Genomic DNA, 27,799 nt, shown 5'->3' with positions numbered 1-27,799 from the left:
GTTATTGCTAGGTGGTCAGAGATGGAGAGATGACAGCTGGAGATATTTAGGACTGTAAGACCAGAGGAGCAAACCAGATCGAGGATGTGTCCATGGTTGTGGGTGGGGAAATTGACATGCTGGGTGAGGTTGAGTGATTGTAGGAGATCTAGGAAGTCAGAGGCAGATTTACTGTGAAGGTTGTCCATGTGAAAGTTGAAGTCACCAAGGATGAGGACTGACGGAGATGTAGCTAATAGCTGGGTGGCAAAGTGGGAAAAGTCAGGGAGAAATGAGGGGTTTGGTTTAGGTGGGCGGTAAATGATAGCAGTGACCATTGGGGTGGGACCGGGTGATTTAAAAACAAGGTGTTCAAAGGAGGGGGAGGCAGGGATGGAAAGTGGGATGGTTGTGAAGACCTGTTTGTGGATGACTGCGATGCCGCCTCCTCGACCTTCTGGGCGGGGTGAGTTGAGGTACGTGTATCCGGAGGGGGTGGCTTGGTTGAGTGGGTAGAAGTCCAGTGGTTTGTGCCATGTTTCGGTTAGACAGAGGAAGTCCAGTTTATTGTCCAGGATGAATAATTGTAGAATGGGGCCTTTGCTGGTGACGGAGCGGGTGTTGAAGAGGGCAAAGTTCAGGTGAAGTGTGGATGTGTGATTAGGGGAGGGCTTCTGGGGACAAGGCTGTGAGGTCCGTGGAAGTGGGCGAAGGTTAGCAAAATGGCAGTTTCTGAGGGAGGGCTGCCGAGGTTGTCTGAAGCTGATGATGGTGGGGATTTGGCAGCTTGTTGAATTCTGGTACTGCGGGGGTGACGGGCAAGGGGAGCCAGAGGGGGGAGGCAGTGGGTGTGCTGGAGGGGAAAATGGGGGGAGTTCCAGGTGGGGACAGAGGGGGGCGCTGTAGCTGGGAGGCGGTTCAGTGGAGCGTGAAGAAGAGATGGATGTAAACACTGGCACTAGTCAGTCTGAAGTGTGGACGGTGTATTGGATATTTGAGATTAAAAGTGATCTGCCGGACCTGTTTGGATGGATGCCATCACTGTTAAAATATTCTGGCCTGTTCCAGAAACAGTTAAAATTGTCAATAAAGTTAATTCTGCTGGCACGGCAGAACGAGCTAATCCAGGTGTTCAGGCTGAGCAGTCTGCTGAAGCGCTCAGAGTTGTTGTTTACCGTTGGTAGGGGCCCGCTAATAAAAATAGACTTTCCGCAGTCTTTCAGTAAGTCCGTCAGATTTAGAAAATCACGTTTTGTCTGCTCAGACTGGGGGCGCGCTGTGTCGTTGCAGCCGACGTGAAGGATAATGCGGTGTACAGAGGAGGGGAGTGAGCGGAGAACGGAAGGAATTTTAACAGCGATGTCTGCAGCTGTAGCACCGGGGAATGACAGTGTGATAGCGTTAAAGAACCTGATGCCTCTCATGATACTGTCGCCAATGATGAGCGTAGAGGGGGCGAAGAGTGGGGCAAGTGGTGGACGGGAGGTTGTGAACTTACGGGAGAGGTGGCGTGGAGGGCTTCCGGCTGAGGTTGCGTCGGGGCTGGTGTGCAGAGGAGCCGCCGCGGGTGCTAGCTGTCCCTGTGGCTCGGTGTCGGTAAGGGTGGAGGTGATGGTGGAGCGATGGAAACGCGGCGATGAGGAGTCTACAAACTCGGGTTGTAGACAGCTGCCATGATGGTCCAAGTCTTTGCCGACGGACCCGGCGGAGTGGCGGCGAACCGCGTCCCGCAGCAGACGTCGTCGGGAGGTTGCGGAGGATATCCGGGTTTGGGACCGCTGGATTTGTTGCTCTCCGGAGGAGGACCGAGTGCTGCCGGTCGCCCGCGGAGGGGAGACCCTGCCGGTGGAGCCAGGCTGAGCCCGGGGGCCACCGCACGTTTGCGCGGAGGTGGTCTTTGCGCCGGCGTCCAGCGGCGACCGGGAAGTAGCCGCCCCCGATGAGGAGGCCGGCCGATCCGCAGCGTTGGACGTCGGGGGGTCCAGAGCCTTTGGCGGTCCGTCGTCTGTTCGGATGGGAGCCGCAGAGGCTCCGGCAGCTGGCGGGTTGGAGGAAGAGGAGGCGTCGCCGCCGATCAGCGTCGCCGCCGGGTTGGCGGGCCGGGGCTTGGCCGGTAGGGACAGAGCCGCAAAGCTGATGAGATTTGGTCGGGCCGGGGAGACGGTGTGGTCGTTGCGGCTGCTTTTGCCACGAATGACGACCTCGGACCAGGATGGATGTCGGTTCGGGGTTGAACAGGACGAGGGCCGGGGGCTGACGGGGACCCACGGGAGGGTGTCATGGAGGGAGGACTGGACTGAAGCGAGGTAGCGGGATTGCTTGCAGGCGACGTTCATGTAAGAGGTGAGTATATCTGATTTGATTTTTAGCTCCTCAGTTAGACGACGGATGTCAGCCTTCAGGCGGATGATGGTTGTGTTGGCTGCATCTAGTTCAGAGGTGTGGGGGGGGGCAGACAAGGAAGTGGTGTCCGGTGAAGAGTCCCTGGCTGTGTCCGCCATGTCCCTGGCTTCCGAAAACTAAACAGTGAACTAGGATTGTTACTGTGGTGCTATAAAGCCCTTATCTGCTGCTGTTTGCATCCAAACACTGTAACACTGTAACACACCGACGTGTTGAGCCACCGCAGCTAGTTAGCCGCTGCTGATAGCACTGTCCGTTAGCAGTTAGCTGCGGTTAGCCTCTGACCGGCGAAGTCTGAAAGTTCTTTACAAGGTGGTTTACGCTCAAAGTCTTTTCATCAGAAGGTGTAGCTTTGTATAAAAATAAAAATCTGTCAAAAGTCTGTCACGGCAGGACAAGGAGTTTGTCTCGCTGCGACTAATAATAATGTGGGAGCGGGAGGCCGACAAAACACGTCCTTCAGTCAGCCGTCATCATATTTTTGATTTAAGGGCAAAAATACTTCACATACCCTTATTTAAGCCATCCTTAAATCTCTTCTGCTGCTATGCTTCAAATGATCCAGCACTTGGCAACATAGGAAGCTAAATTTGCATGATTTGTCAATGCCTGGGTCAATATATAATTGAGGCACTTTTGAAGTCTATGGAATATATCTTGCATACATTTTTATTAAAAAAAACAAAAAAAACAAGTGTTTTTTATGTTCATTATCATGTCTTTAAAAATTCCATAATTATTTGTTATGGAAACAATCACTTATTAATAAAAAATGACTGGATAGCACTAAAATGTCAACTAAATAACTGTCCAAATTTAATAACAGCCACCTTCTAATTAGCTAAACTGTAATAAAATGAGCTTATTCAAAATTAGTTTTGATTGTGTTCTTTTTATTAAGTTCGGATAATCATGACAGATATTTCTTTTTTGGCAGTATATCAAAGTTTATATGGAAAATAACAAATTATATCTGTGTCCCAGAAATCACTTTCAACTAAGTTCCCCATTACAAAAACACCTCTCAAGGAAGTGTGTTAATTCCAGATCACATGACCTGCTCCACATGATGTCATTTCCTCCTGAAGAAAAGACTGGCCAGACTCCAAGGCTTTCTGACTTATTTAATATAAAGTAGTCAACAGGTTTACTATAATATCTTTATAAATAACTTTCAATTTCAATTTTACTCAATTGTATTTATAATATTTAGAAGAATCTTTCTGTGAAAATGCCATATGGTGTTGATTTTAGGCCTGCAAACAGCAAAAATGTCAACTGTGATACCTGTCAACTATGTTACAAAAAGTCCTGCAGTTATATATTGACCTACATCACACACTTCTTTAGCTGAGCTATGCTGCTGGACTCATCACTCACTTTTACACTGTGAAGCTAAAACTTTGTGCAGCACTCACTTGTTTCCTGTGCAGAAAAGCTTTCAGGTTAATACATGCACTGTGAGACTATGATGGCACATCAGAAGATTTTAATTATTATTATATCCACTGCTGTGGCAGCTGTGTAAGTAACGCACAGGACGTCCTGCAGTTAGGATATGCGTATAAATTCTGCTGTTGGTCATATCTGTTTAATTCTACATTTGTTTGCTCAGTATGAAGCTGTGTCTGTATTCAAGGCCCAATTTAAGATCTGCTTACAGCTAGTAGTCAAGATTTCCAAGACAGACTGCAGGGCTGCACGTGCACATATGTGGCGTCGCCATGAATAAACAATGTTTCATTTTTTCCTCACTTTTGCATCAGACTTCAGGGTGCTGGTAAAGGCCTATATTTAGAACATTTTAAGCAGCCATCTGTATTGTGTGTATGTGTCAAGTCATGCTGTTGATTTTCTTGGACTGCCAGCTGGTGGTTTTCTCGCAGTGACCATGAAATACTGATATGCTGAAGAACCTCTCTCCTCTATTTGTGTATACTTGGTGCTAGTCTGACTCATCGGACATAGTGCGGTACAACCCTGCCATTGGCCGATTATCTCAGAATTCAGTAACAACAACCTCCAAGCCAAACCGAAAATGAAACTGAGACTTAACGTTTTGACAGGGTTTTGGATCATGCAGTCAGGCAGCTCTGCTTGTGTTTTGTCATGGATTCTCCAATTTTAATCGCAGAACTTGTCTCCCTGCATGCAAGTGTTTCACAACAAGAATTTTAGCCGTCACTATTTTGAGGAAACACCAAAAACGCATAATTTGCTTTGCCCCGCCTACGACGACTGTGATTGGTTTAAGGGAATACAGACAAGCCGAGTGTTTTTTCACCTACAACAAAATGATGGTGTGGTGCAACCTGTCCATTATGCACTGAAGAATGGGCTGACAAAGTGAGACGAACTTGGTGCCAACATGTGTCTGTTTTTTGATTTGTCAGGTTTGCTACAGATTATATGTAAATGCAGTATACAAGAAATTCTATTTAAGTCCTATTCTCTTGTAATTTTACCATTACATGTACCATGTCAAAAATATTCCTGTACCATGTAACAAGAGTTTTACAAAACAAATTCGCATTACATTTTCATGACTGTATGATAAATGCTTCCCTAAAAATATTTTCTGTGTGGCGACTACACTCCATATATACGATGATCAGAACAACTGAGTTCAGGTGTTCTGTGTCAATTAAAATGCATAACTTTACTGGCCAGAATTGAATGCGTTACAGCACACTGGTGGTAGTAAACTGATGTGAATCAGTGCTCCCCCTGGTGGATAGATAAAGCACAGCCACACATGGTGCTGAGTGGCATGAAGAAGATAGCACTGGACGCCTTGTATCATCAAGGGGGGATCTCATAGCAGTTAGGTGCAGAGCAGCGACCCATCTAAGAGCTGCAAAGAATCAGCTTTGGCCCTGTAATGGACCAGCTGGCAGCTGAGTACTACCATACTTGAAGACATTTACACAAATATGTACATATTTGCACACATTTTGAATGATGAGATATGCGGTACATAATCACCAACACCGATATCTACTAATGTGTCATTAATGTGCATGTGTTTCTACACTTAGTAGAGTGGAAGTCTGCAGAAGAGCAGTTTCAGAGTTCATCAACACCCCCAAAGTTAATCTGTTTATTGTTGCTGCAGCTGTATTCAAGCCATTTCCTCCATTGTCTGGCAGTCCAAGTGGCGGTGTCTGTCTGAGTTAAGCATAGAAATATTTTTCTGGACTGATGAAGAGCAAACACAGCATATTGTATGCATTTCACAGTCAGAGAGCCTCGAGGCATGCCCTGCTCTGTAAACATAATGGAGGCTAGTGCCTACATGGTGTTTTTGTTTGTGTCAGAGCTTTTTAGTTTATATCTGAGCAGTGACAGAAAGACACTGGAGGTCTGAGGGTTCTTGTACTGTAAATGGAACCAAACAGACAGCTGTGGGATTCGCCACTTCTGTTGCTGACACTGAATATGAATAAGGGCAGAAGAAATGTTGAACAACAATGACATTTTCCTGTGATGATAGTAGAGGAATTAAGCAAATCCTTATGTTAAAAAAATATGAATATGTGGCCTATATGTGTCCCCTGAACTGTCTGTTTTTCTCTTTTCTCTAGTTAATTATGCAATGTCACTCTGGTGAAGTTCATCTGAAGGTCTTGCTTTTGTTACTATTATGAGGTAGTTATGAACAAGATGAAATGCTCAAAATTCTTTTTTGTTTCCAGTGATGAGCTGGGAACAAAACGAAGAACTTTGTATTCTAGGATAACACACAAAATTAATGAAAAGTTTCAGTGGTACCATTGTGTTATGTAGTGTTTCACTGAACATGCCAGCTCAGTGGTGACACACACAGTTGTAAAAGTCAACATATACTTGTAAAGACTGTGTATATCATGGCAGCCTTGAGTTTCCAATGACTCCTAGAACTCTTAGTTTTCTGTGATGGAATGATTGAAAAATGTATATCTTTGTTAGAAAACCGTTCTGCAATTTGTTTTTGTCATATATTTACTGTAGGTCCTTTGGAAAAATAACTAAATCTACTGGGATCATGATCAGGAAGAAAACACAAACTATCACCTGCTGCAAAAGTACATTTATTTCAGGATGGTCAAGAGTCAATGAAAAATCATAAAAAGCAGGTTTGCGATGAATTAGAAGCAGAAGGAACACAGGCGTCAATATTCGCATTGTTTTACTTCACCATGGATTGAGAGGCAAGAAGGAAGTCCTTCCTCCAGAAACAGCATCTCAAAACTCGACTGAAGTTTGCTGCTGATCACATGGACTGAGAAAAGGCTTTTCTGGAGAAAAGTTCTTTAGTCAGATGAAACAGAAGTTGTGCCTTCTGATCACAAAGACCAAAAATATGTTTGGAGGAAAGAAGGTGATCAAGACCACCATGATATACATGATCTTTAAAACTATATGTAAACTTTTGATCATAAATGCAGGTGCGCAGGTTTGAAAGCTCTATACAGAGAGTCCTTGATTTACATTAGAGCAAGTCGTAAGTTTATTTTCGCCGTAAGTCTGGCAAAATGTAAACAAAACCATTACGTGCATCGTCATATCAGTCAGTTCTTCAGAAAAGTCATGAATACCAATGACTTTTATGTATGTATGAGTCATTTTACAAGAAGATAATAGAATATGTTGCACTGTTTTTACCACTTGAGCGTTTTATGGTATCTAATTTCACTTCCATGGGGATGACTTTCCTTTTCTTCGAAACACTGCCATGAGAAGAGTCTGACTTACACTTGGGATCCATAATGAAAGGCAAGAATTTAGCGAATGTAGCAGAACACAAGATGGCATACAACCAGCGAATGTAAACAAAGCCATCTTATAGCGTCATATAACGATGTATTCGTCCGCTCCACTCACCAACCAATTCCACATAACCAGTTCTGAAATACCGACAAAATACCGTATGCTGTAAACCAAGGACCCGTCCGTAACCAGTTCTGACAAAGCGCCATACATCAAGGACATCGTAAAACCAGGACCCCCTGTACTGGAAGGACAGTAGATCTCATACAAGAACCAAAGTGATATGAACAAGCAATTTGAGAGATGTTATGACTTTCAGCAGAGTTCTGTATTTCACTAGCTGATAGGTCAATTCTGTCGCTCTGCCTCAGGCTTAGTCAGGTCGCTGTCCAGCAGCATCTTCTGTTACACCCAACACATCAACTGCTGTAGGCTATATTGCTCTTTTTACTATGTCTCTTTGACTACCTTACTTTAGAAAAAAAAATTGCATCTACCTTCTTATCAAACCGTTCAGTCTTTCTGTCACAACATAGTGCTGCTCTGATGACACATCATTGACTGCAGTACAGTCATTATTGTCTATTTTCAACAAAGTGGTTTTCAAATGTGACTACAGACTCTGCAACATTTATATTTTTGACCTCTGATTTCTGCAAGATTTTAAGCTCAGCTGTGTAAAATTCTTTGTTTTGCTCTTTTACCTTATTGCATTTTTCATATTTCTATGCTAATTTTGACACATTACATGGAATGGAACGGGTAACCTTATATGCCAGTATTAGAGGAACTGATTATGCTACCAAATAGATCTCATTAATGTACACCTTCCTGTTCATCAGCTTAACAAGCAATAACTGCCAATTCATGACAAGTTTGTAGAGTTAAGTGAGTTTGGTCAATACAGCATGGAATGTTGATCTAAACAAACCTCACAGAAAGTATAAGAATTTTAAAAGAAGAATAATTTGATTGTTTTTTGTAATTCTTCTCTGCTACCATTGAAGTCACTAATATACACAAAGCAAGATATGATGTAAAGAAGTTGTTTTCGTGTGTGTCCTTTTAGCATGCCAATTTTGTAAGGGGTTTAAATGGAAGGACTGTAGCTTCAATGTCGAGCCAGATCATGTTTCTGTGTTTATGCATAGTAAATCCAATAGTCCTTCAGCCTTACACATTTTTGTCCCATTTCATTCCTTTCACTCCTCCTCCTTGTCTCTCTCCTTTTCTGTGTCCTTTCTACCATTAGCATTCTTGAGGTATACATTGTGTACAATGGGATACACTGCAGAAGGGCTGATAACCAACAACAGTCCCAGCATCATTTGTGTGCCGTCTCACTGCTGTCATACACTCTTAGTGAGGCAGAACACAGAAGTGAGAGAACAATTTCTGGGGAGAGTTGTGTGCTGCTGTGTCAACGACACAGGACAAAACCACAGAGTAGGAGGAATAAAAGGGAGAAAGAAGATAGAGATAAGATGAAAAGTTTATTGCTCCCAGTTATGTGAAACAAAGAAGCAGAAAAAAGGAATAACTCTTGCCAGTATAACTTCACAGATTTACATTTAGCCTCAGGTGATACAAGCAAGATTTTCCCTTCCTTTTAAAGACAGCAACATGGGTGACGAGAGTTTCACAAAGGAAGCAGTCCAAGGAAAGTCTAGGGCTGAAGATTAGGTAGTTTTAAAATTTCTCTTTACATGCTTTAGAGTTCATAGCAAATTTTAATGGGCCACCTTTTTTTTTTTTTGGGCACATTCAAACTAATCCCAACTGTATGCTGTGGCAAAGAGGTAGATTACATAAGCATTACATTTGTTTGACCATGACAAGGAGAAGATTGCTTCTGCTGTTTTTGAGAGTTGCTGCCCCCAAAATCTAGATTATTTAGGCAACCTTTGTTCATTGTGATTGTGAGAACACAATGTGCTGTTGACTAATTTGGCTCCATCGTTGCTTAAATCCAACAGGCCCTGCTTGTCATTCTTTAACACACCTCATTTCTCCACAAATGCGACTGGAAAACAGGCTGTTCTACATAATTTTTTCAGAGAGACAGTAGTTGCTTCCTTTTGACTTTGTAAGTTAATAACATTTACATTTGCTAAAAGAGTAATGTTTTAATCCCTTTTTTTCAGGCATGTCGCTATGGTCACGTACAGCATTTGGAACATCTGCTGTTCTATGGAGCCGACATGAGCGCCCAGAATGCATCTGGAAACACCGCCCTGCATGTGTGTGCACTCTACAACCAGGTATTATTCATGAAAACAACTTATTATGGCTTGTTTGCTGGGGAGAAGAGATTAGTCATTCTTCTGTAAATTCCTTTCATATTGAATGTTCAGTGCCAGTGCAGAAGGAACTCAGGGTTTGAGTTAGAGGTCATGGAGGTGAGCAGCAATGTGAGGCATTTACCTTCTACACCAGGGTCAGAGTCTTTGTCCAGTCTGAGAGCGTGTTGACTGTCTATGTTCAGCAAACTTAAAGTAACCAGACCCTTTGTTCAGTTATTTGTTGAAGCCACATTGGCAGCCATTTCAGTTTCGAGTCTTCCTGGGTAAGTCTGTGCGGGCTTTGCACACCAGGATTTGGACAGTTTATCCCATTCTTCCTGGGAGATGCTGTCAAATTCTGTCATTTTGGATTGGGAGCATCTGTGAACTGCAATCTTCAGGTCTCTCCACAGATGTTCTGTGGGGTTAAAGTCTGTACTTTGGTGGGCCACTTGAGGACAATCAGAAACCTGTCCTGAAATCACTCCAGTGTTGTCTTGATGATTTACCCATCAGCACAACAGCACTCACATTGTTGCATCCTGCAGGAGATTTTCCCCAAGGCCCTCTCTATATTTGATGGCATTCATCCTACCTTCAGCTGTGACAACACTCCCTGTCTGCTGCTGAGAAACACCCCATAGCAAGATGCTGCTACCACTTTGTTTTAATTCATAGTATTAACCAGGTGATAGGCAGTGCTGGTGTTCATCAGACATAGTCACTGCAGGTCTGCACAAAAAGTTGAGACAATCTTTTTCTTTGTGCTCCCAGAGTCCTTTAAAAATACTTCAAGTAAGCTGTCACGCCTTCTAATCAAACAGGCTTCTGGCTGGCTGCTCTATCATAAAGGCCTAATTGAAAGACTAATAGAGGACAGAAATCCTCTGCAGAGATGAGAGAACCTGCAGTTCTGTTAGAGTGATTGACTGTGAGGTTCTTGCTCACATACCCTACAAAGGTCCTCCCTCCTCATTTATTTAATTTGACCAGACTCTTGGAGGAGTCCTGGAGGTTCTAAACTGCTTTCATTTCACAATTATCAAAGCTATTGTGCCCCTGGCAACACTTAAGTAAAGGTTTTATACACTCACCCTGATCAATGCCTCACCATACTTGGACTTTGTTTTCACATCATGCTTCGCCTCTTTGTGTGTGTGTGTGTGTGTGTGTGTGTGTGTGTGTGTGTGTGTGTGTGTGTGTGTGTGTGTGTGTGTGTGTGTGTGTGTGTGTGTGTGTGTGTGTGTGTGTGTGTGTGTGTGTGTGTGTGTGTGTGTGTGTGTGTGTGTGTGTGTGTGTGTGTGTGTGTGTGTGTGTGTGTGTGTTGCCATCCTTTCTAACCACTGTATTTGGACTCTGTTGTGATGAAGGACTGAAAGATTGAAGAGAATTGGCTCAACTGGGAGTGTGACACTGAAATGGTCAAAGATTGGTAATATTTCTCCCATAGGGTCATTAATGCAATTTGCGAGAGAGCAGAAAGCCGTTTTTTTTTTTTGTTCTATTTTACTATTTTTGATGCTTTGTATTAAACTGTAACTAATGTCTTAGAGACTATTGGCACTAGACTGTGACTGTGTGGACCTGTACTTGCTAATTGTTGAGTGTCCTCTTAAAGATAGTGAGCACTCACTAATAATCATACCCTGTTTTGTATTTCGAGCAATTTATCTGTTTTTTCACAATGTGTCTTAAAGAGTAAGGCTGGTTTTATTCTATATTTTCTGTTTTCAGTCAACAAATCTCTCTAAGCCCATGTTGCTCATACTCAAGATGTCAGTGTTAAAGGAAAAAACAACATAAATATGCAGTTTTATTTTTGAAATAGAATGAAACTTGGAAAGAGAGCTGGACACTCTTACTCAAACAGGAAATAGTGCATTTGTTAGGGAGTGTTTTCAGCTGCAGATTAACACTCATTTGTCACTCTGATCACTGTTATTTGTTACTAATGTTAAATAAACTGCAGTGCCCATGTCCATAGACTTGAATGTCACCCAGTCCAATTTAGTTATTGTAATACTTTTTGGAAAACATTGAATCTCTATGGCACAGAAGAATAAGGTATACAATGCTTTGACTACACCAAAAATACTTGTTTATGGAATAATTTTAGATTTATTTTTGGTCTTGCTGTAGGATTTGTTGTAATAATTTATGCAAAAATCATTATAAACCTCATTCCCCTTTGACAGATTTTGGGTGCACAGGTTTTGCAGACTCTGGGACTTGCAAACTTTTCAGTCTCAAAGTGAGGGCACTTTCTGATAGTGGTAGATTAGAATAAAAATAATCAGATTTTAGGTTCTTTTGTAGTTGTGGTAACACATAAAGTGTACATTTTAAAGGTCCCATATAATACCCCTTTTTTGTCATGTTAGTCTAAGCCCCAAATGTCCCCAGAATGCGTATGTTTCACCTCCAAATATTGTTATGTTACATACTGTTAATTCTGCCATGAATATACCAACTCTGGTTTTAGCCTTTTTCCAAACTTTCTGTCAGTATCTGTAGCTTTAAAGGTCCCACATAGCGAAATTGTATTTTACTGTGTTTTGTGATTGTGTTAATAACTTGGAGGTGTAAAATTAAATCTGTTAACATATCAAGACATTTACTACTGTCATTCCCCAAGCCATTCCACAACCAGTGAGCCTTCGAGCTCGAACAGTTCGACCTAGGTGCTATTTAATGTCTAACTAACCAATAGTCATCCAGATCAAACTGTGATTGACAGCTGTGTTCTTCCTAAAGAGGATGGGAACAGCAGTGGCCCATAACTTTTCAGCGAAAACAGCTTATTTAGAATATCCCTAAAATGAGGGGTTATACAATGATGGTGACTTTTTTAAAAATGGGGCTGGATTTTGTATAATATGTCCGCTTAAAATATGAATGAATGCGTTCTGTATCAAGAGAAGTACAACAGAACACTGGGGCATAAGTGGAGTGAAAACCTGAAAAATAGAGCTGCACTTTTTTCTTTTTTTTAAACTCCTTTTGCAGTGATTTTTGCCCATCTAAGCTGCAGTTATTGCATAGGACACAAGAGGATTTCTGTGCATGGAGCTGCAGCTGCTTAGCTAGCTACCATAGCCTGCATGTGATTTGTTCATGGAACATTAGTAAATTTGAGTGTCTATCGATAAGCAGATGTTTAGCAAGTGAGGCGTACCATTTCATTCATATTTTGCCTTGTGGAGATGCCCTAAATTCTGGTGAAGAAAACCCTTATTTCAGGTCATAATTTAATGACATTAGCCAGTACATTAGCTGGAATGTTGCACAGCATGGGGGTGAAAGCTGTGGTGTCTTTATTCAAATGTGAAAGTGTAATACAAATTTTATGTCTCTAAGATCAGTTAATAATCATGATAAACAATTGTGATGTCAGTATTGATATAAAAAATATAATTTTGCCCATAATAGTGCAACTTAAGTTGTAAGGTAGTACTGAAGGCCCTTGTGCTGTTTGGTTTTAGGCTGCATGAAGAGAAAGGCGTAAACGAGGACTCTGGATGAGGTCTTTCTGTTAGTTTCTTGGGAAATAGAGAGTGCTGCTCGGTTTATGAACATTAAATGAGCACTTTTCTCCTTTCTCTGTCTCTCTCTCTGCCTGTCTCCCTCATAAACAAGGGGAAAATGTGTGCATGCATGTATGTGTGTGTGTGTGTGTGTGTGTGTGTGTGTGTGTGTGTGTGTGTGTGTGTGTGTGTGTGTGTTGTGATTTTGGCCATGTGCTGTTCAGCTAATTTCAGTCATGATGAATGACCTGCTTCAATTGGACTGGAACACCATAGTCTCATGAGAGAGAGAGAGAGAGAGTGTGTGTGTGTGTGTGTGTGTGTGTGTGTGTGTGTGTGTGTGTGTGTGTGTGTGTGTGTGTGTGTGTGTGTGTGTGTGTGTGTGTGTGTGTGTGTGTGTGTGTGTGTGTGTGTGTGTGTGTGTGTGTGTGTGTATTGCTCATGTTGTGAGGACATGCCTCCTTTGTTGAGCAGCATAACATAAATCATTCAATTTTAGTGTGAAATCTTGATGTAAGGTCACGTTCAGGTTAGGGTTAAGGAAGTAGTCGTTGCTGTATGTCTCTAAGAAATGAATGTCACTGCAGAGTCAGTGCAATGTCTGCTGAAGTCATGGAAACACAACTGTGAGTGCATGTCCATGGTGAGGGGAAATAATCAAAGACAGAATAGATGAATAGTTTAATTTACAGTTACTTGTACAGCTTCTTGTAAGTCTTCAGTTTGGTAATGGACCTTGTCCCAGGTCTTGTCTGTTCCCACTGATGAGGACGGTTGTTATCCTGCCAGTGGAGACTGAACACCACGTTGAGCTGATTGATCCCAAAAACAGTGCATCTTAGCAGGGTTCTAGCAGGCCCGAAGCAGGCATGCCCTGGATGATTATGTACAATCAAAGTAAGAAATGGACTGGTAGCATTGACTGAGGAACAAGTAGCCCAGTGGCAAGATCAATAGAACCATATGGAGAGAAGACAGGAGTGTCAGAAGGAGGAACAGACAGATGAATCTGGATGAGACGGGATGAATGACAAAATATCATACAGTAATCATGAACAGAATAAGATTGCTCAATGTTCTTAAAATCCTATTTCTGTGGTCTGGCTATTACCATTTACTCACTGGAGGGTTTTTTTAGCTCTGCAGCTGTGACCAGTAACCGTGACAGAAGGCAAGGTAGGGGTCTTCTGCCTGGCCGACAGATCCACAAGAGGTGGTTCAATGAATGAGTAAAGACACACTACTGTTGGAAATGACAAGTGGGGACAGCACTGATGAGAGAAATGAAAGAGAGTTGAAACAAAACACACACAGACCTCCCCGAACCAGTCAAACCAATGAAATCGTGGGACAACTCAATAAAAAGCTCTATGAAGGAGGTATCACTATATTCCATGCTGTAGAGTTTGTATTATTCTGCGATGAGTTTCTGCTTTAAATCATGCATCTTATGCATTTTAAATGTTAGTCACTATCTAATGTAAAAAGCAAGCTCAACATTCAGTGGAGGATGCCAGATCTGCTGCTTTAGTTCTAACGACAGGAAGAATCCTCAAATGTATAAACATGCTGTGAGAGGAGCCATCTGTCACATCCTTACACATGACTGACTTTTGTCATTAGTGTAAATTACTTGACTTAACTCCTTACTGTATGCATTCCTATGGACCAAAAGTAATCACAGCTAGCAAACCACAGGGAGGAGTGGAGTGATTTCTCAGAGAATCCCTGTCGTAAACCTTGGAGAGAAGAGCAAGACAGATGGGTCACACTTTAATCAGCCCATGCATTTGTTTTTGTTTTACATGTATCTGTGAAAAAAGCATCAAATTGCACAAATTCAAAGGTTCCACTGTTGAGTAACAGCACACCTCACCTGATTTATCTGATTATAAGACAGTTTCATATAGATTTGGCAATAGACAAAGGTTAATATCTTATAACGTGCATGTAAATGGCAAGAAAGGTCTGCCAGGTTGTTACTGTTTGTACACATTTTACCAGTCCCTTCTATCTTCCCAGCTTGATGTACAGACATTTGTAACAGAAAGTTTTTTTGTTCACTCGCCTCAGTGAACATGATCAATAGGATCCACAGCTTAAAGAAAAGTTATGCAACACATTGCATTAGAAAAGGACAGACTGAGGCACACGTTATACTTTAAAAATGGCCTCTGGATGTACAAGGTTAATGGAGGGAAAATGATTGTATTGTTGCTGTTGTTCTTCACCTCAGTGTGTCTTTGTACCTTTCTCCATTCTTTGACATGTCGCATGTCTCCTATTACTTTCCTACATCTCTTACACGTCTCTATAACCTTGATGTATTCTATGTTTCACTGTTTTGTCACCGAAGAGATGAAGTAGAAATTCAGACATGTTCCATATACACTCTCATCTGCCTGAATAAAACACGTTGTACAAGGTCATACACACTTCACTCCTCACATATTATTTGAATTGCTCTGAAAATGGTGATCATTATGACACTTTTCACTGCAAACTCTATGTGTTTACCTGTATTCACATGGATGTTCGTGCAACTGCATAACGAGTCTGTGATTAGCTAATCTAACTGCCACAGGCATTTATCTATATAGGTTTTTAGCAGTTTTAAACTCTTACAGTGTGTGGGTTTTGGCTATTAGCAAAGTAATCATACATTATTTATAACACCTGCTCCATTCATAAATACTTCACTGTGTTCACTATCTATGTTTACATGGACGTTGCAGGTTTTCTGTGTTTTAGTGACACCCTGGTCACTATGCAGCTTACCCAACGGCAGACTGAGTCACAGTCAAATTAAAGGTTTGGCCACCACATGACAACAGAACATTTACAGTACAACTTGGCAATAGGTTCTTCAAGTTTCTTGAGCTTCACTTTAGGGATGGAACAACATTTTTTCAAAAGACATTTTCCTTCATTTGGTGTTATGATGGTGGTTGTGGAGAGCTCCATCTCTTCACCACAATCCAAAATCTCTTAACAGTCAAAATGTCTCTTTCAGTGTTCAGTTGGGTTGAGATCTGGTGGCTGCCAAGGACATAGCAAACCCAAACCATGCCATATAAGAGCCACCAGATGACCTCACTGCAGGGGTCAACAGTGAGGTTTTTCCTTTAAACTGTTATCCAACCCATCTATGTGTTTTACCAGAAGAGGGTGCTGCAGTGCATACAAGAGTAGGTTAGATATATCCAGCTTGTTGGCTGAAACCACACGGACTGTTATTAACTGAACAACATACTAAATTAATGTGTGCATGTGTGTCCCTGAATGTGTGACTCAGTGGTGACCGGAGTCACCAGAGTCATTGTGATGACTGTAATTTATTAATTCGACCCTCCTGCTAAATAACATATCGACCCTCACAACGTCGGCACGTGGACACACAACCTCGTCTATCAATCCACAGTTTGGCTTTTATGCCGGGGGGGATGTGCTCATTTCACACACAACGACGTATGGCAATTGTCCTACACATTAGAGAGAGAAATGTGTGGTTGTGAACTAATCAGGATGTCTGTTTTACGCTAGATGAAGTGTGTTCCTTGTGCTGAGCCAGTTTCAGCCTATGTTTTTTTACCCACTTTTTTTTTTTTTTTTTTTTAAATTCTTGTTAATCCATTGCTTTGCAAACTGGCTTTAATATGCTAAATGCCTTTTGTAACTATTGGCTTTCTACACTCTCTTATACATTTTCATTCCAAGGGTTTTTGCAGGGCATGTTTGACTCGTTTTGTGAACAGTCCATCTTTGTGACTTTTATTTAATTTTTCCTCTTTCTTTGTGTTTACTCTAAATTAAGGACACTTCCACACTTGCTGTTCAGTACCGTACCTGAGTAGCTCTTCAGGATTGCTCCGATCTCACAGTGAAATTGAGTGTTTACTAGATATTTAGTTATGATAAATCATGCAAAAAAAATTTATTTAAAGTTTTGGGTAGTATTTTAAGCATTTGGAATGTCCATCATTGTGTGTCCAAAACTAAAGCTGCAGCAAGATCCTGTAATCCTCTACTGTACAGTTCACTGTAGAAATTCTTATCAGTTGGATAGCTCACATTTTTACAGTGTACACAAGTGTCTCGTGGATGGTGTTTTGAGCGTTTGTCACATCATTAATGTGACCGCTGGCCGCTGGCCGCTGGCTAAAACCCACGGCAGGAGAATTGCAGTTTGTATCAGCAGTAATGTAGTACAAAACTCTTGGAAAGTTACATCCTTGCAAAGAGCAAAAATTCCACCTGAAAGTGTTTTTGTTTATATACATGATGAGAGTTAACAGCTTTTTCCTGCAGAGTTAATGCCGTGTGTGTGTGTGTGTGTGCGTGTGTATACTGGCCTTTTTTTCTGAAATTCATGTTTAGCCATGATGATTTCTCAGGAGACCTCCTTATTCTTTTGATTCTTTTTAAACTCCCTAAGAGTCACTCTCAAACAGTTTTGTGAGCCTGGTTCTTTCAGAAGTTGATCAAAGCGGTTGTTTGTGATGCTGCCTCTGGCAACATCTGTCACAGTGCACAACACACAAATTATCACACTCCACTTGATATTTGACTTTTTAAACCATGTCCAAATTGCATTAGGTTGGGTTTTTCTGACAATTTTGTCTGTAGCAGGACGGGATGTCCACTTCTTCACCTTTCCTTTTTTTGCAGCATTGTATTTGTTTTTGTTTAGTTTTTTGGGCCAGTCAGTAATTCTGCCATTAATAGCAGCCCTGGATAACGCATCATGAGTTGATTTAAAGCTCAAGTGCTCTTTATCTGATGTGACATTTAAAATCCTTTACCAATACAAGCAGTACAGATAAATCCATTTCATGGCACATGACTTATACTTTTTAAACCACACACCTCTAATAGAGAGGCCGGTTAGAAGCTTTGCAGTGGCACCCACAGGAGCCCTATACATCACCCTGTGTAGGTGCTTGACTGCATGTGTGCTTGTTTGTCTCTCTTTAAGAATGAATGTATGCATTTCTTTGTGTGTGTATATTGTTAGATACGCTAAAAATCAAATACAGTGACCTATAATACTAGTAGCCAAACACATAAATCTCTCTGTTGTCTTTCAGGACAGCTGTGCACGGGTTCTCCTGTTCCGTGGGGCCAATAAAGAGATAAAGAACTACAACAGCCAAACTGCTTTTCAGGTATGCGAGATGTCCAAAAACCACTGCCTGTTCCTGTGTGTATTATACTTCACAATACTGACATGCCAGAGCTCAATTAATTGAAATACGCAACCTAATGTTGGTGCACTGAATACATTCTTTGCAATTAAAAACTCAGGCAGCCCTATGGCTCCCACCCACACAGGACAGAGACGTGGTCCAGCCTTTCTGGGTGATGAAGTCCATATTAAATTGACACTGACACAGATTTCCTGCGCAAATCAAACTTAATTTGTTCGAACACAGGCCAGGCTGGTTCATACAGTGTCCAATATCCTGCCACACGTGAATTTTAAACATCGGCTAGAACAAAGAGCTAAGTGTGTGAAATATTTAATAGGACAGTGTAGATGAGGAAAAAAACAATAATATGGGATGCATTTGTACTCAAAACATTTTGTGAGTTGTTTATGTTTTTCTTGCTTAACAGAAAAAAAAATGTTGCTGCTGTCTTTTCCCTCCTCCAGGTGGCTATTATAGCAGGAAACTTTGATCTGGCAGAAATCATTAAGGTCCACAAAGCATCAGATGTTGGTGAGTTGACAGCAGTGGTCATACATCTTCCTCAGTGTATCACAGGTTTAAACATGAATGTAGACAGAAGCTCTTGGAAAGTGATCATAGTCTAAATACGGAGGTAGAGAAAATTAAATGAAGGAGATGGAAATGTAAAGGATCCACAGAAGGTTTCAGGCGATTTTTGGATCCCTGCTGAGTTGAGCAGTTTCTCTGTGAAATAAAATACAGGAAAACTCTGCCATCTGGTGTGGACTCAAGGTAATATCCCACTCTTTATATTGTGAAACTGTTATTCAAATGCTTTATTCCTTGTAACAATCAACGGAGTTAAATAGGAATCATATCTAATGTGTTGAATTCATTACCGCTCGATGATTACACTACAGATGCATATTACTTTACCCAGATGCTGTTAGTGTGAACTTAAACAAATTGTTAACAATCCACTGATACTGTTATCAGTTTGCCTTTCTCCTTATTCTGTATTTGGTCTTCATTCTCACTGATCAAATACAATAACTGCAAAAATTGATATGGCAGCACAGTGGATTAGTAAATTAAACTGTCAGGCATTGCTGCAGTACCATTAGTACCAGATTCATTGCATAATTTGATCCTTATGTAAAAGTTTGCACGTGTGTAAATACAAATTCTCAAACCCGACTGCGAATAATGCAACTAAGCAACAATGTGTGCTATAAAATGTGCTTTAAAGTCAGCATGTGTCTCTTTTTCCTCTCAGTGCCTTTCAGGGAGACCCCCTCCTACACCAACCGTCGACGTGTGATGCCTGGACCCCTGCCCTCACCACGGTCCTTGCTCCGCTCCGCCAGTGACAACAACCTGAACGGGGACCACGATCACATCCACAGTCAGGCCCCCCGAGAAATCCGTGGCCGCCAGGGTCACTCCCCTGTCCCCTCGCTGCGCAGCCTGCCAGCTTTTGGGCAACAGCACAGCAGCCTTGGAGAGGTCAGTCAGGCTGAACGGGTGTGAAATTTTAATAAGAATTCATGAATGAGGTTAGAAGAATATAGCGAAGGGATGCCTTATAAAGGTGATGTGATATAACGTCACTAACGTATCCTGTTTCTAGCTGTGTTCAAGATAAGCATTATGTTCATGTGATGCTCATCAGAGTCGTCATGGAGAGATCCCTGACAGCAGTCTCCAGAGTACCGGCAGCTCCAGATCCTCCCATTCCCGCTCGCCTTCACTACATCACATGCATGAAGAAGACAAGCCTGTTCCCAGACGCTCCCACAGCCACGGCTACCCTCACGGACACGGCCCTCGTGGAAGACTCAGGTCTGTGGGATTTACTTTGACATTTCAACTTCGTTTGTAGTAATACTCAGCTAAACTAATTTTTTGACAGCTTTATAAACAAATAAATCTTTCTTCCTCTCCTTAATTCACGTTAAACACTTGCCAGTCTTGGCAACTGCTCACTTTAAAAAGATAATCTGTGACTGACCTTGTGATTATGCACCTACTTTGATATTTAAACCTAATTTCAAAAATCAAAAAGCCCCATGTGATGCGTCTGACTCACTTGTTAGTCACCAGGCAGCACTCTGGATCTTATTCCATCTGCTACCGTCTGCTGCTGGTGATAAACATAACATAACATCAATCAGTGCAGAATCTTGTTTATTTATTCATGCATCAATCCTTGGCACGTATGAAAGTTGGTTTACTGTCAAAACTGTTCTTGCAACCTGCCCAGGAAAGTCATCTATATCAGACAGAAGCTGTGAATTCAAACTGAAAATGTATGTTAATAAATTGGTATCAGATTTATAGTGACAGACTGAAACACAGAACTGGATGAGGACTGTTATAATTGTGTTTGGTGTAGCTGCTGTGTTGCCCGTGCTCCTGTCAGGGTATTAGTGTATGATCAGTGGCATGATGTGTACCAGGCATAAACAACAGCCCTGTTTGTGTAACGAGTTCGGCTGAAATGCAGCATTAGTCCTGCTGGGAGGACAGAAGGCCAATAACATACTTGAAATGAATGTTTTTGTGTCTCTATGTTTGTATACATGTATGCCAAGTGCACATGACTGTGTGCATAGGTGGCTGCACAGTTTGGAGACAGACAGATGGAAAGGTGCTAATAATTACCACCATCGGGACCAGTTGAAAGCTGCCAATCTGTGAGTGTGTATGGATGTCAGTTTGTGTGAGAGAGATTGAGCGAGAGAAAGCGGATACATTCTGAAACTAGAGCTACGAGTAACGTCATTGGACGAGCCACTCAGTTCAAAACAGCTTGTCAGCGGACTGATACATAAATCCACAGATGTAGTTGCACCTATGGGTGCCGGAACAAATCTCCTCCCTTGTACGCTGAACCATTAGACCAACTGCACAGTAAACCGGGGCTCTGATCACATCTCGGAGCGAAAGATTAAACTGGTTTGCAGACACTTGGTTTGTTAAGCTTTATATTATGATCATATGTCAGCACAAGATCTCCTACATGCAGCACTCACCTAATGGATTTCTCTGTGACACTCAGTGTGTGTGAATGTGTCTGTGTGTGTGAAACAGTCTGATGTCTGACAGGGGAATAGCGTTACAGACACAGCTCCAGCTGTACTACTCTCTCCTCTAATACTCTTCTGCTACTCCATCCATCAAAGACATGCACATGCACACGCTTTTTACCGCTTATTTTGTCATTAATACACACACACACTGTGCCATTGGTCTATGGTTTGCTGCAAGAGAGCAGTTAACATCCTTTAGGTCACATTAACCCACACTCCTGCATCAATGGAATCTCAAAGTACAGGGTGCCCCAAAAAATTGACATCATTTCATCACCTAATAATTTGTTTAAAATTTGTTTGCTCGAGAATCTGCCAGGCAGATGGATTGGACGTGCAAATGATGGAGACAACGTGCTATTGAAATGGCCCCCACACTTACCTGACGTAACATTCTGTGATTTCTTTGTGTGGGGTTACGTGAAAGGACTGGTCTATATCCCACCACTTCCCACTTGTGTAGAGGAACTCAAGAAGAGAGTCACTGAGGCTCTGGAGAATTTTACACATGACATACTGCAGCGAGTGTGGCAGGAACTCCAGCTACTGACTTGATGAAACATTTTATATCCAAAATAAATCCTATTAAGTATCATTTCTCCTGACCATGTAGTCACTCCGATCTGGACATCTCAAATTATGTTGATTTTGTTGGGACACTCTGTATATGCATGCACTAAATTATCCAGGAAACAAAGGGAATGAAACAAATTAAAGTGAATTATATAAGGGAATTAATAAATCTACTCTATATTATTAAACTGCATGCCACTCTTTCAATCAAACATGTTGTGTTGCGTAATAGTTTCCAATGAGGTGCATCGTCCTCTGATATATCTGGTACTGCTTTGGAATTAGCATTCACTGACAGAGATACACACCTTTTGCACTGTATCTCTTATCACTGTGTACGAGGTTGATTATACAGAGTTAAAGAAAGGGTGGGTGGGAGAAAGATAGAAGTTAAAAGACAAAAAGATTGCAGTATCTGCTGTGTCCTGGCCTAAATGGCCTTCTGTACACAGAGAGTTGAGACCTTGTTCTTCAGTGTGCATTGCCCTTACACCATGTATTAAAGTGAGGAGAATGTATAAAAAGCTCAAATGAGCAGCTGGTCTCCATGGCCAGAACCTGCACCCAAGTGAGACTGATGCTGTCCTTGAATATTTTTTCAGTAATATCTCTCCCTCCCTCTCTCTGTGTCTCTTTCTGACCTTCTGTTTATGCCCATGGTAACTCTGGAGGCATTATGGGTGCCAGGGGAGTGTGAAATTAGCTTGGCCGGTCAACATGCCGCCCACCGGCAGACTCCAGCAAGTTCCTGTGGAACTCACCATCACTTCCTCCTCCGTGGACGTGTGCAGAGCTGCCAGGGTTTCCATGGCTTGGCTGGCACTCAGCAGATTGGGACAATAGATGGGATAGGTCAGAGAGGTGTATTTAAACTAGATCACAACAGAATAACAAACAAAGCTCACAATATCGGACAACATCGACTCCAGCAGGTGCAGTCGACAGTATAATTAGACATGATGCTGAGTTTTGTTATAATACGACAGAATTTTATCAGAAGAAAGCTTTTATTTCTGTCATAAGAGGTTTATTGGCTACTTACTATGATATGATGTCAATGCAGAGGGATTATTAATCATCACCTGAACATTGTCTTGACAGTATCAGTGGCAGAAATGGTGATATTGAACTCTTAAGCTTAGTTCTTAGTTATACAATTTGATTTGGAGGAAAAGCTATCAAGCTGCCAGATGGATATATTTTATGAGGGAATGAGAGTATATTATATTGCTGAGCAGAAGACACTAACTTTTATTTATTTGACTCCCAGAGGTTTAGCAAAGGAAAGGCAACCATCCCTTTCTTCAGTTAACTTTGTTTGCAGTTCTATTAGGGAAATGGATGTTTTCCCAGGATGTATTAGTGCCCCAACTAACAACAGTTTTGATGGTTGAATAAGCTATTGATTATTGACACAATTAAATAACTATTTGGAATATGAATTGCACAATTACTCAATGGCTCTCATTTAGCTGTCACCCTTTGAATTTAGCTTCAGGTCGTTTTAGGCACATGCTGACTTAAAGTAAAATAAAATGTAAATATGCTCATTGTGTCCTTTCATAATACAAGCCTACAATATGTGTGTTTTTTGTGGTTTAGCCTCAAATGTTGCTACAACAATGCAATTTCTGATATCCAGCTTCATTATATTATATTGTCACACTGGCAGGCTAGGCTAATGTTGTTGACCCGGTGGAGCTGAAAGTGTCAGGTATCACTGGTTATCTTCTAATTTTTAAACCTTTTTCCAACTGAGTCACCCCACTGTAACTTTAGTTCAAAAAACAGCTTACCCAATGCTTAGATCTGGCAGGGGGTCAACTTAGACCTGGTGGCCTGCAGGGGTCACAAGAAACTGGCAGAAACCCAGCTTATTATTTTTGGTTCATCCAATGTTTTTAGTTCACTTGTGCTGAGATCAGCAGTGGTCAGTCTGTGAGAAGGTGGTCCGTACATTTATATAATCACATCAGGCAGCAAATTGCATCAGGCTGTGACACACTTCATTCCGGTAAGAGTTTTCCAAACGAGTCTGAAAATCATGCAGGAAGACATCATCAACTAATTTGGATATCAATTTTAGTCAGCCACGTTGATTATTTGTTGCACAGGTAAAATAACATGCCTTCTGACTGGTTTAAATCAGATATAGTTTAATGCAGTTTTCTAGGAGCTGAGTTTATTAAAGTGCCATCATCACAAATACTGTTGAATCCCCACCCAGGTCGTTGGGTGGTTAAATTTTGAATCTAAGGTAGGGGGATGCTACAGGTTTTTTGAAAACGCAAGGGAGCAAATCTTCATTTCAACTGAAAATGTTGTTACAAGATATCGTCAATAAGATAGAAATAGTGTGATTACCTGGTGATGTGTCGAATTATGACCCTTTGTGTTATATAGCCTGCATCTAATGGCAAAAAAAATAACCGATGTACTGTTCCCTTCACTTTTCAGTTCTTTCTTACCATTTTCCTCACCTCTTTTCCTCCTTTCTTTGCGATAGTCACACTAGTGGTCGTTGATGGGATGATATTTCATGGCATCTTTGGGCGAAGGTACATGGGGATGACAAGAATAGGGTAAAATCTGGGGAGAAGATGGGCAGTTGAGTTTTTTCTACATTACCTGTGTAGAATTTAACCTCAAAGGAGGATACAATGGAGTGGTATTGATCAGTAACAGGGATCCAATGCTGGTCCATTGGTTTGACGCACTAATGCTGTCTGGAAAAGCATTGCTAAACACTGCAAGTCAACAATACAGTAGTTTCATGCAGCATAGAGTATTACTAAATGTGCAGTTATTTGTATAAGTGTTTACTGGAGTCAGAAATCATCAAACAATGTTGAATGTGGTTTAGAGACAGTCATTGAGATGCAAAGATCTATAACAAACAATCTCGAGTACTTTAAACTAGTCTTCTGCATCTTCTGACACTCTTTCTGGTTGGAGTCATGGTAGCAGTTTAGTAACTATGATAGCCTTGATGTTTTTCTTGCCAGCCACATCCTCCAGCTCTTCCTGGGGATTACGAGGCATCCCCAGGTCAGACTGGGTATGTAATCCCTCCAGCGTGTCCTGGCTATGCCCCTGGGACTCCTCTAGTTTGATGTGCCCAAAAGGTTTTACTCCGAGCTCCTTCAGCATATCTTAGTCGTTCACTTTGTCCCCGAGGGTAAGCCCAGAAACTCTGTGAAGGAAACTAGTTTTGGCTTCTTGTTTTCTGTCAGTTCCCAGAGCTCATGACCGCAGGTGAGAGTTGAAACACTGATCAAATGCAAGCCTCGCTTTCAGACTCAGGTCCCTTTTCACCATGACGTTCTAGTACAACACCTACATCTCAGCAGGTGCCGCATCGATAACAACTGTCACTCTCTCATGCTGTCTTAGTCACACTTGTGAACAAGGCCACAAGATGCTTCGATTCTTTTGTTCAGATGGGAAGGAATTGTTGAACATCTCATGTAGCTGTATTTGGGGCCTGACATGGCTCAGATTGAGGCTTTGCTCCTTGCTGGAACACCCTAAGGGCCATGATCCGAAATCTTCTTGAAGTTCAAAATGCACAAAGCCTTGTGTTGCTGGAGCCACTTCAAAAACCTTTTTAAGTATCTACAGATGTTGGCCCTGTTGCTAACATAAAGACAAAGAGAGCGGCCCGTACTGTAAGACTTTAGTGTCACTTCTTTGACATCATACACTTATTAAATTGTGTAATGTAGTAAAACAGGACAAGTGTGCATGCAGAAAAAGTAAAGATTACTATTTTAGTGTGTGAATAATGTCTTTAAAACACTGCATCAATATGAGCTAAGTGGTTTGTTTAGCTGAACTCCTCCCCTATTTCAAATTGAGGCATAGTTTAGAGTAATGTGTTGATCACACCAGTTGACCTTTTCTTCTAATTTAGCTTAATGGTAAAGTCTCTGCGGAGCATAAGCTGTCCATGTACAAACAGATTTCCTGTTCACGACCTTAATATGTTCTGCCCAATGAGCAGAGTCCACATTCTACTTCCTCCTTGATAGCCACAAACACTCCCACATTGGGCAAGAAAGAATGAGAGTGCACATATTCATCCATGTGTAGTAAAGCAAGGACAGACTGATGATCATTAGGATGCAAAGTGTAATGCTTAATATGGCTGTGTTTATAATGAGCTCATCTCACCTTAGAGAGCTGGGCTATTTGAGGAAAAAGTCATTTACTTGAGAAGACAAGGCAGTCATGTGAGAAAATGCTACAGTGGCGCAGCTTAGTTTGATAGCATCTGTGGAAATGGCATTGAATGACATTTTCGTTGCATCTTCAGAGTGGTGTAGGCATTTCATACAAACAGCCAAACTGAGGTTGCTAATGTCAAGCTGCTGAAATGTTAACCTGTGTTTAGTGGGCTCATTGATCCTAATTAAGCATCTGATAATTGGCATGCAAATATTTGCTTTGATTTTACAACAAATGCACTTAAAGAATCTCACCCACAGTATTTGTTCTCATTGCTTTGAGCATGTTTGAGTTTGTATGTCTATTTTCATTTCCTCCATTTTAACTTGTGCTTTTAAAACCACATGACTGGTGATAAACACAAGCAGCACAATTATATTTCAGACACAGTTCATACTCATTATACCGCTTTTCACACTAAATTGGAACCCCCCAAACCTCCCCATTCATTATATTGAACAGCATGAAATATATTTTTGCATCTTTTTCTATATAATATCCCTTTATTGTTCTAGTGTGATAAATAAAATAATATTTGGAGTCTAGGTCACAGTGATTTGTGTACTGAAATAGCCTTACCGCATTCAGTAACTGCAGCACACAGTGTTTTTTTCTTCAATGGGAGCACGTGAATGTGTGAAACGACAATGTAGAGAGAGAAAATAGTCAATGAGGACGTATTCCATGTATTTTAAGGGAAATAATTTATGACAAATTGACTGTTATAGGGATCCAAGTTGATATTATTGACTTATCAGCACATTTGTCAGCTGTATTTTCTTTCCTTTTATTGACAGTTGCCATCGTTACAGAGGCAGGGCTGGTGTCCTAGGAAACCATGGAGCCTTTGTAATAGACTGCATTAGAACGTGTGTATATGTGTGTACTTGTGTGTGCATGTAATGGATCCTACATCTGTATCTAGTTGAGGCCACTCTTAATGAGGCGCAGGGAAACAGGAGGAAAGAGAAAAGGATACAGTGAAACCAAACTGGCGCAAATTTGTATGTTAGAACGGTTATTAATATCACCATCTACATGCACTGAAAGAGGCGCATGTATACAATCAAAATACTGCACATCCGATTTCTTATATATATGGAAAAAAAGTATAAAGACTCTGCTGGAATAATATTAAATAAATTCAGTATCCAACAGTTACTTATGAACAGCAAAACAAAATAAGCATGATTTATTTTAAAATACATATTAGTCAGGCAAAAGGCAGACACTGTTTGGCATGTCTCACCTGATAGCTGATGGAAAATTAATTGCAAAACCTTCTACAGATTTTTTTTCCTATCAGTATAACAACATGCTTTCATTTGGTGTCATTTCAAAATTACTTAATGAAGTTTCTTGTCAAATTCTTCCAGCCAGACAGGATATGAAATAATCTAAGACATACATGGATCACGATACTTACTCTTGCAGCTTAAATCATACAGAAAACACATCCAAAAGAAATGCCTTGCCAGCGAAAAATATTAAAATCTAAAAACAGCAGAAAATGGTTAACAAAAAAAAAAAAAAAAACCATGATAGAAGAGATTTAGATGTGTCAAACAGGGATGTGAATTTCTCATCTATTAAAATCTCATCTAATATTTTTATCGGATGTTTTGAAGTGCAGTGTTTTTAACCGCATTCTGTGAAACAAAAACAAGTCATTAAAGGGCAGAGACCAGAGAAGCAACCAGCGCCATCCTTTGCTCTCCGTCTGACACATAGATAGCATGTGTCTACCCAGCTATGATTAGCTGGATTGCAGGGAGCAGCTGGGGTCAGGCTGTGTGGTG

The 27,799-nt window shown here is 41.3% G+C and overlaps 1 protein-coding gene across 1 annotated transcript in view; it reads left to right on the top strand.

Moving 5' to 3' along the window:
* Positions 1-27,799, top strand: part of shank3a (SH3 and multiple ankyrin repeat domains 3a) — a 226,061-nt gene that overhangs the window by 147,351 nt on the left and 50,911 nt on the right. The window contains exons 10-14 of the mRNA XM_055009172.1: positions 9,276-9,392; positions 18,025-18,102; positions 18,591-18,657; positions 19,385-19,614; positions 19,781-19,950. Coding sequence (XP_054865147.1) covers positions 9,276-9,392; positions 18,025-18,102; positions 18,591-18,657; positions 19,385-19,614; positions 19,781-19,950 — 662 coding nt within the window. The remainder of the gene's footprint in view (positions 1-9,275; positions 9,393-18,024; positions 18,103-18,590; positions 18,658-19,384; positions 19,615-19,780; positions 19,951-27,799) is intronic.

The sequence above is a fragment of the Amphiprion ocellaris genome, chromosome 3 (genome assembly GCF_022539595.1).
Source record: "Amphiprion ocellaris isolate individual 3 ecotype Okinawa chromosome 3, ASM2253959v1, whole genome shotgun sequence".
NCBI classification, from domain to species: Eukaryota; Metazoa; Chordata; class Actinopteri; family Pomacentridae; genus Amphiprion; species Amphiprion ocellaris.
Note: the sequence above shows the minus strand (reverse complement) of the source record. Positions and strands in the feature narration are given on the sequence as shown.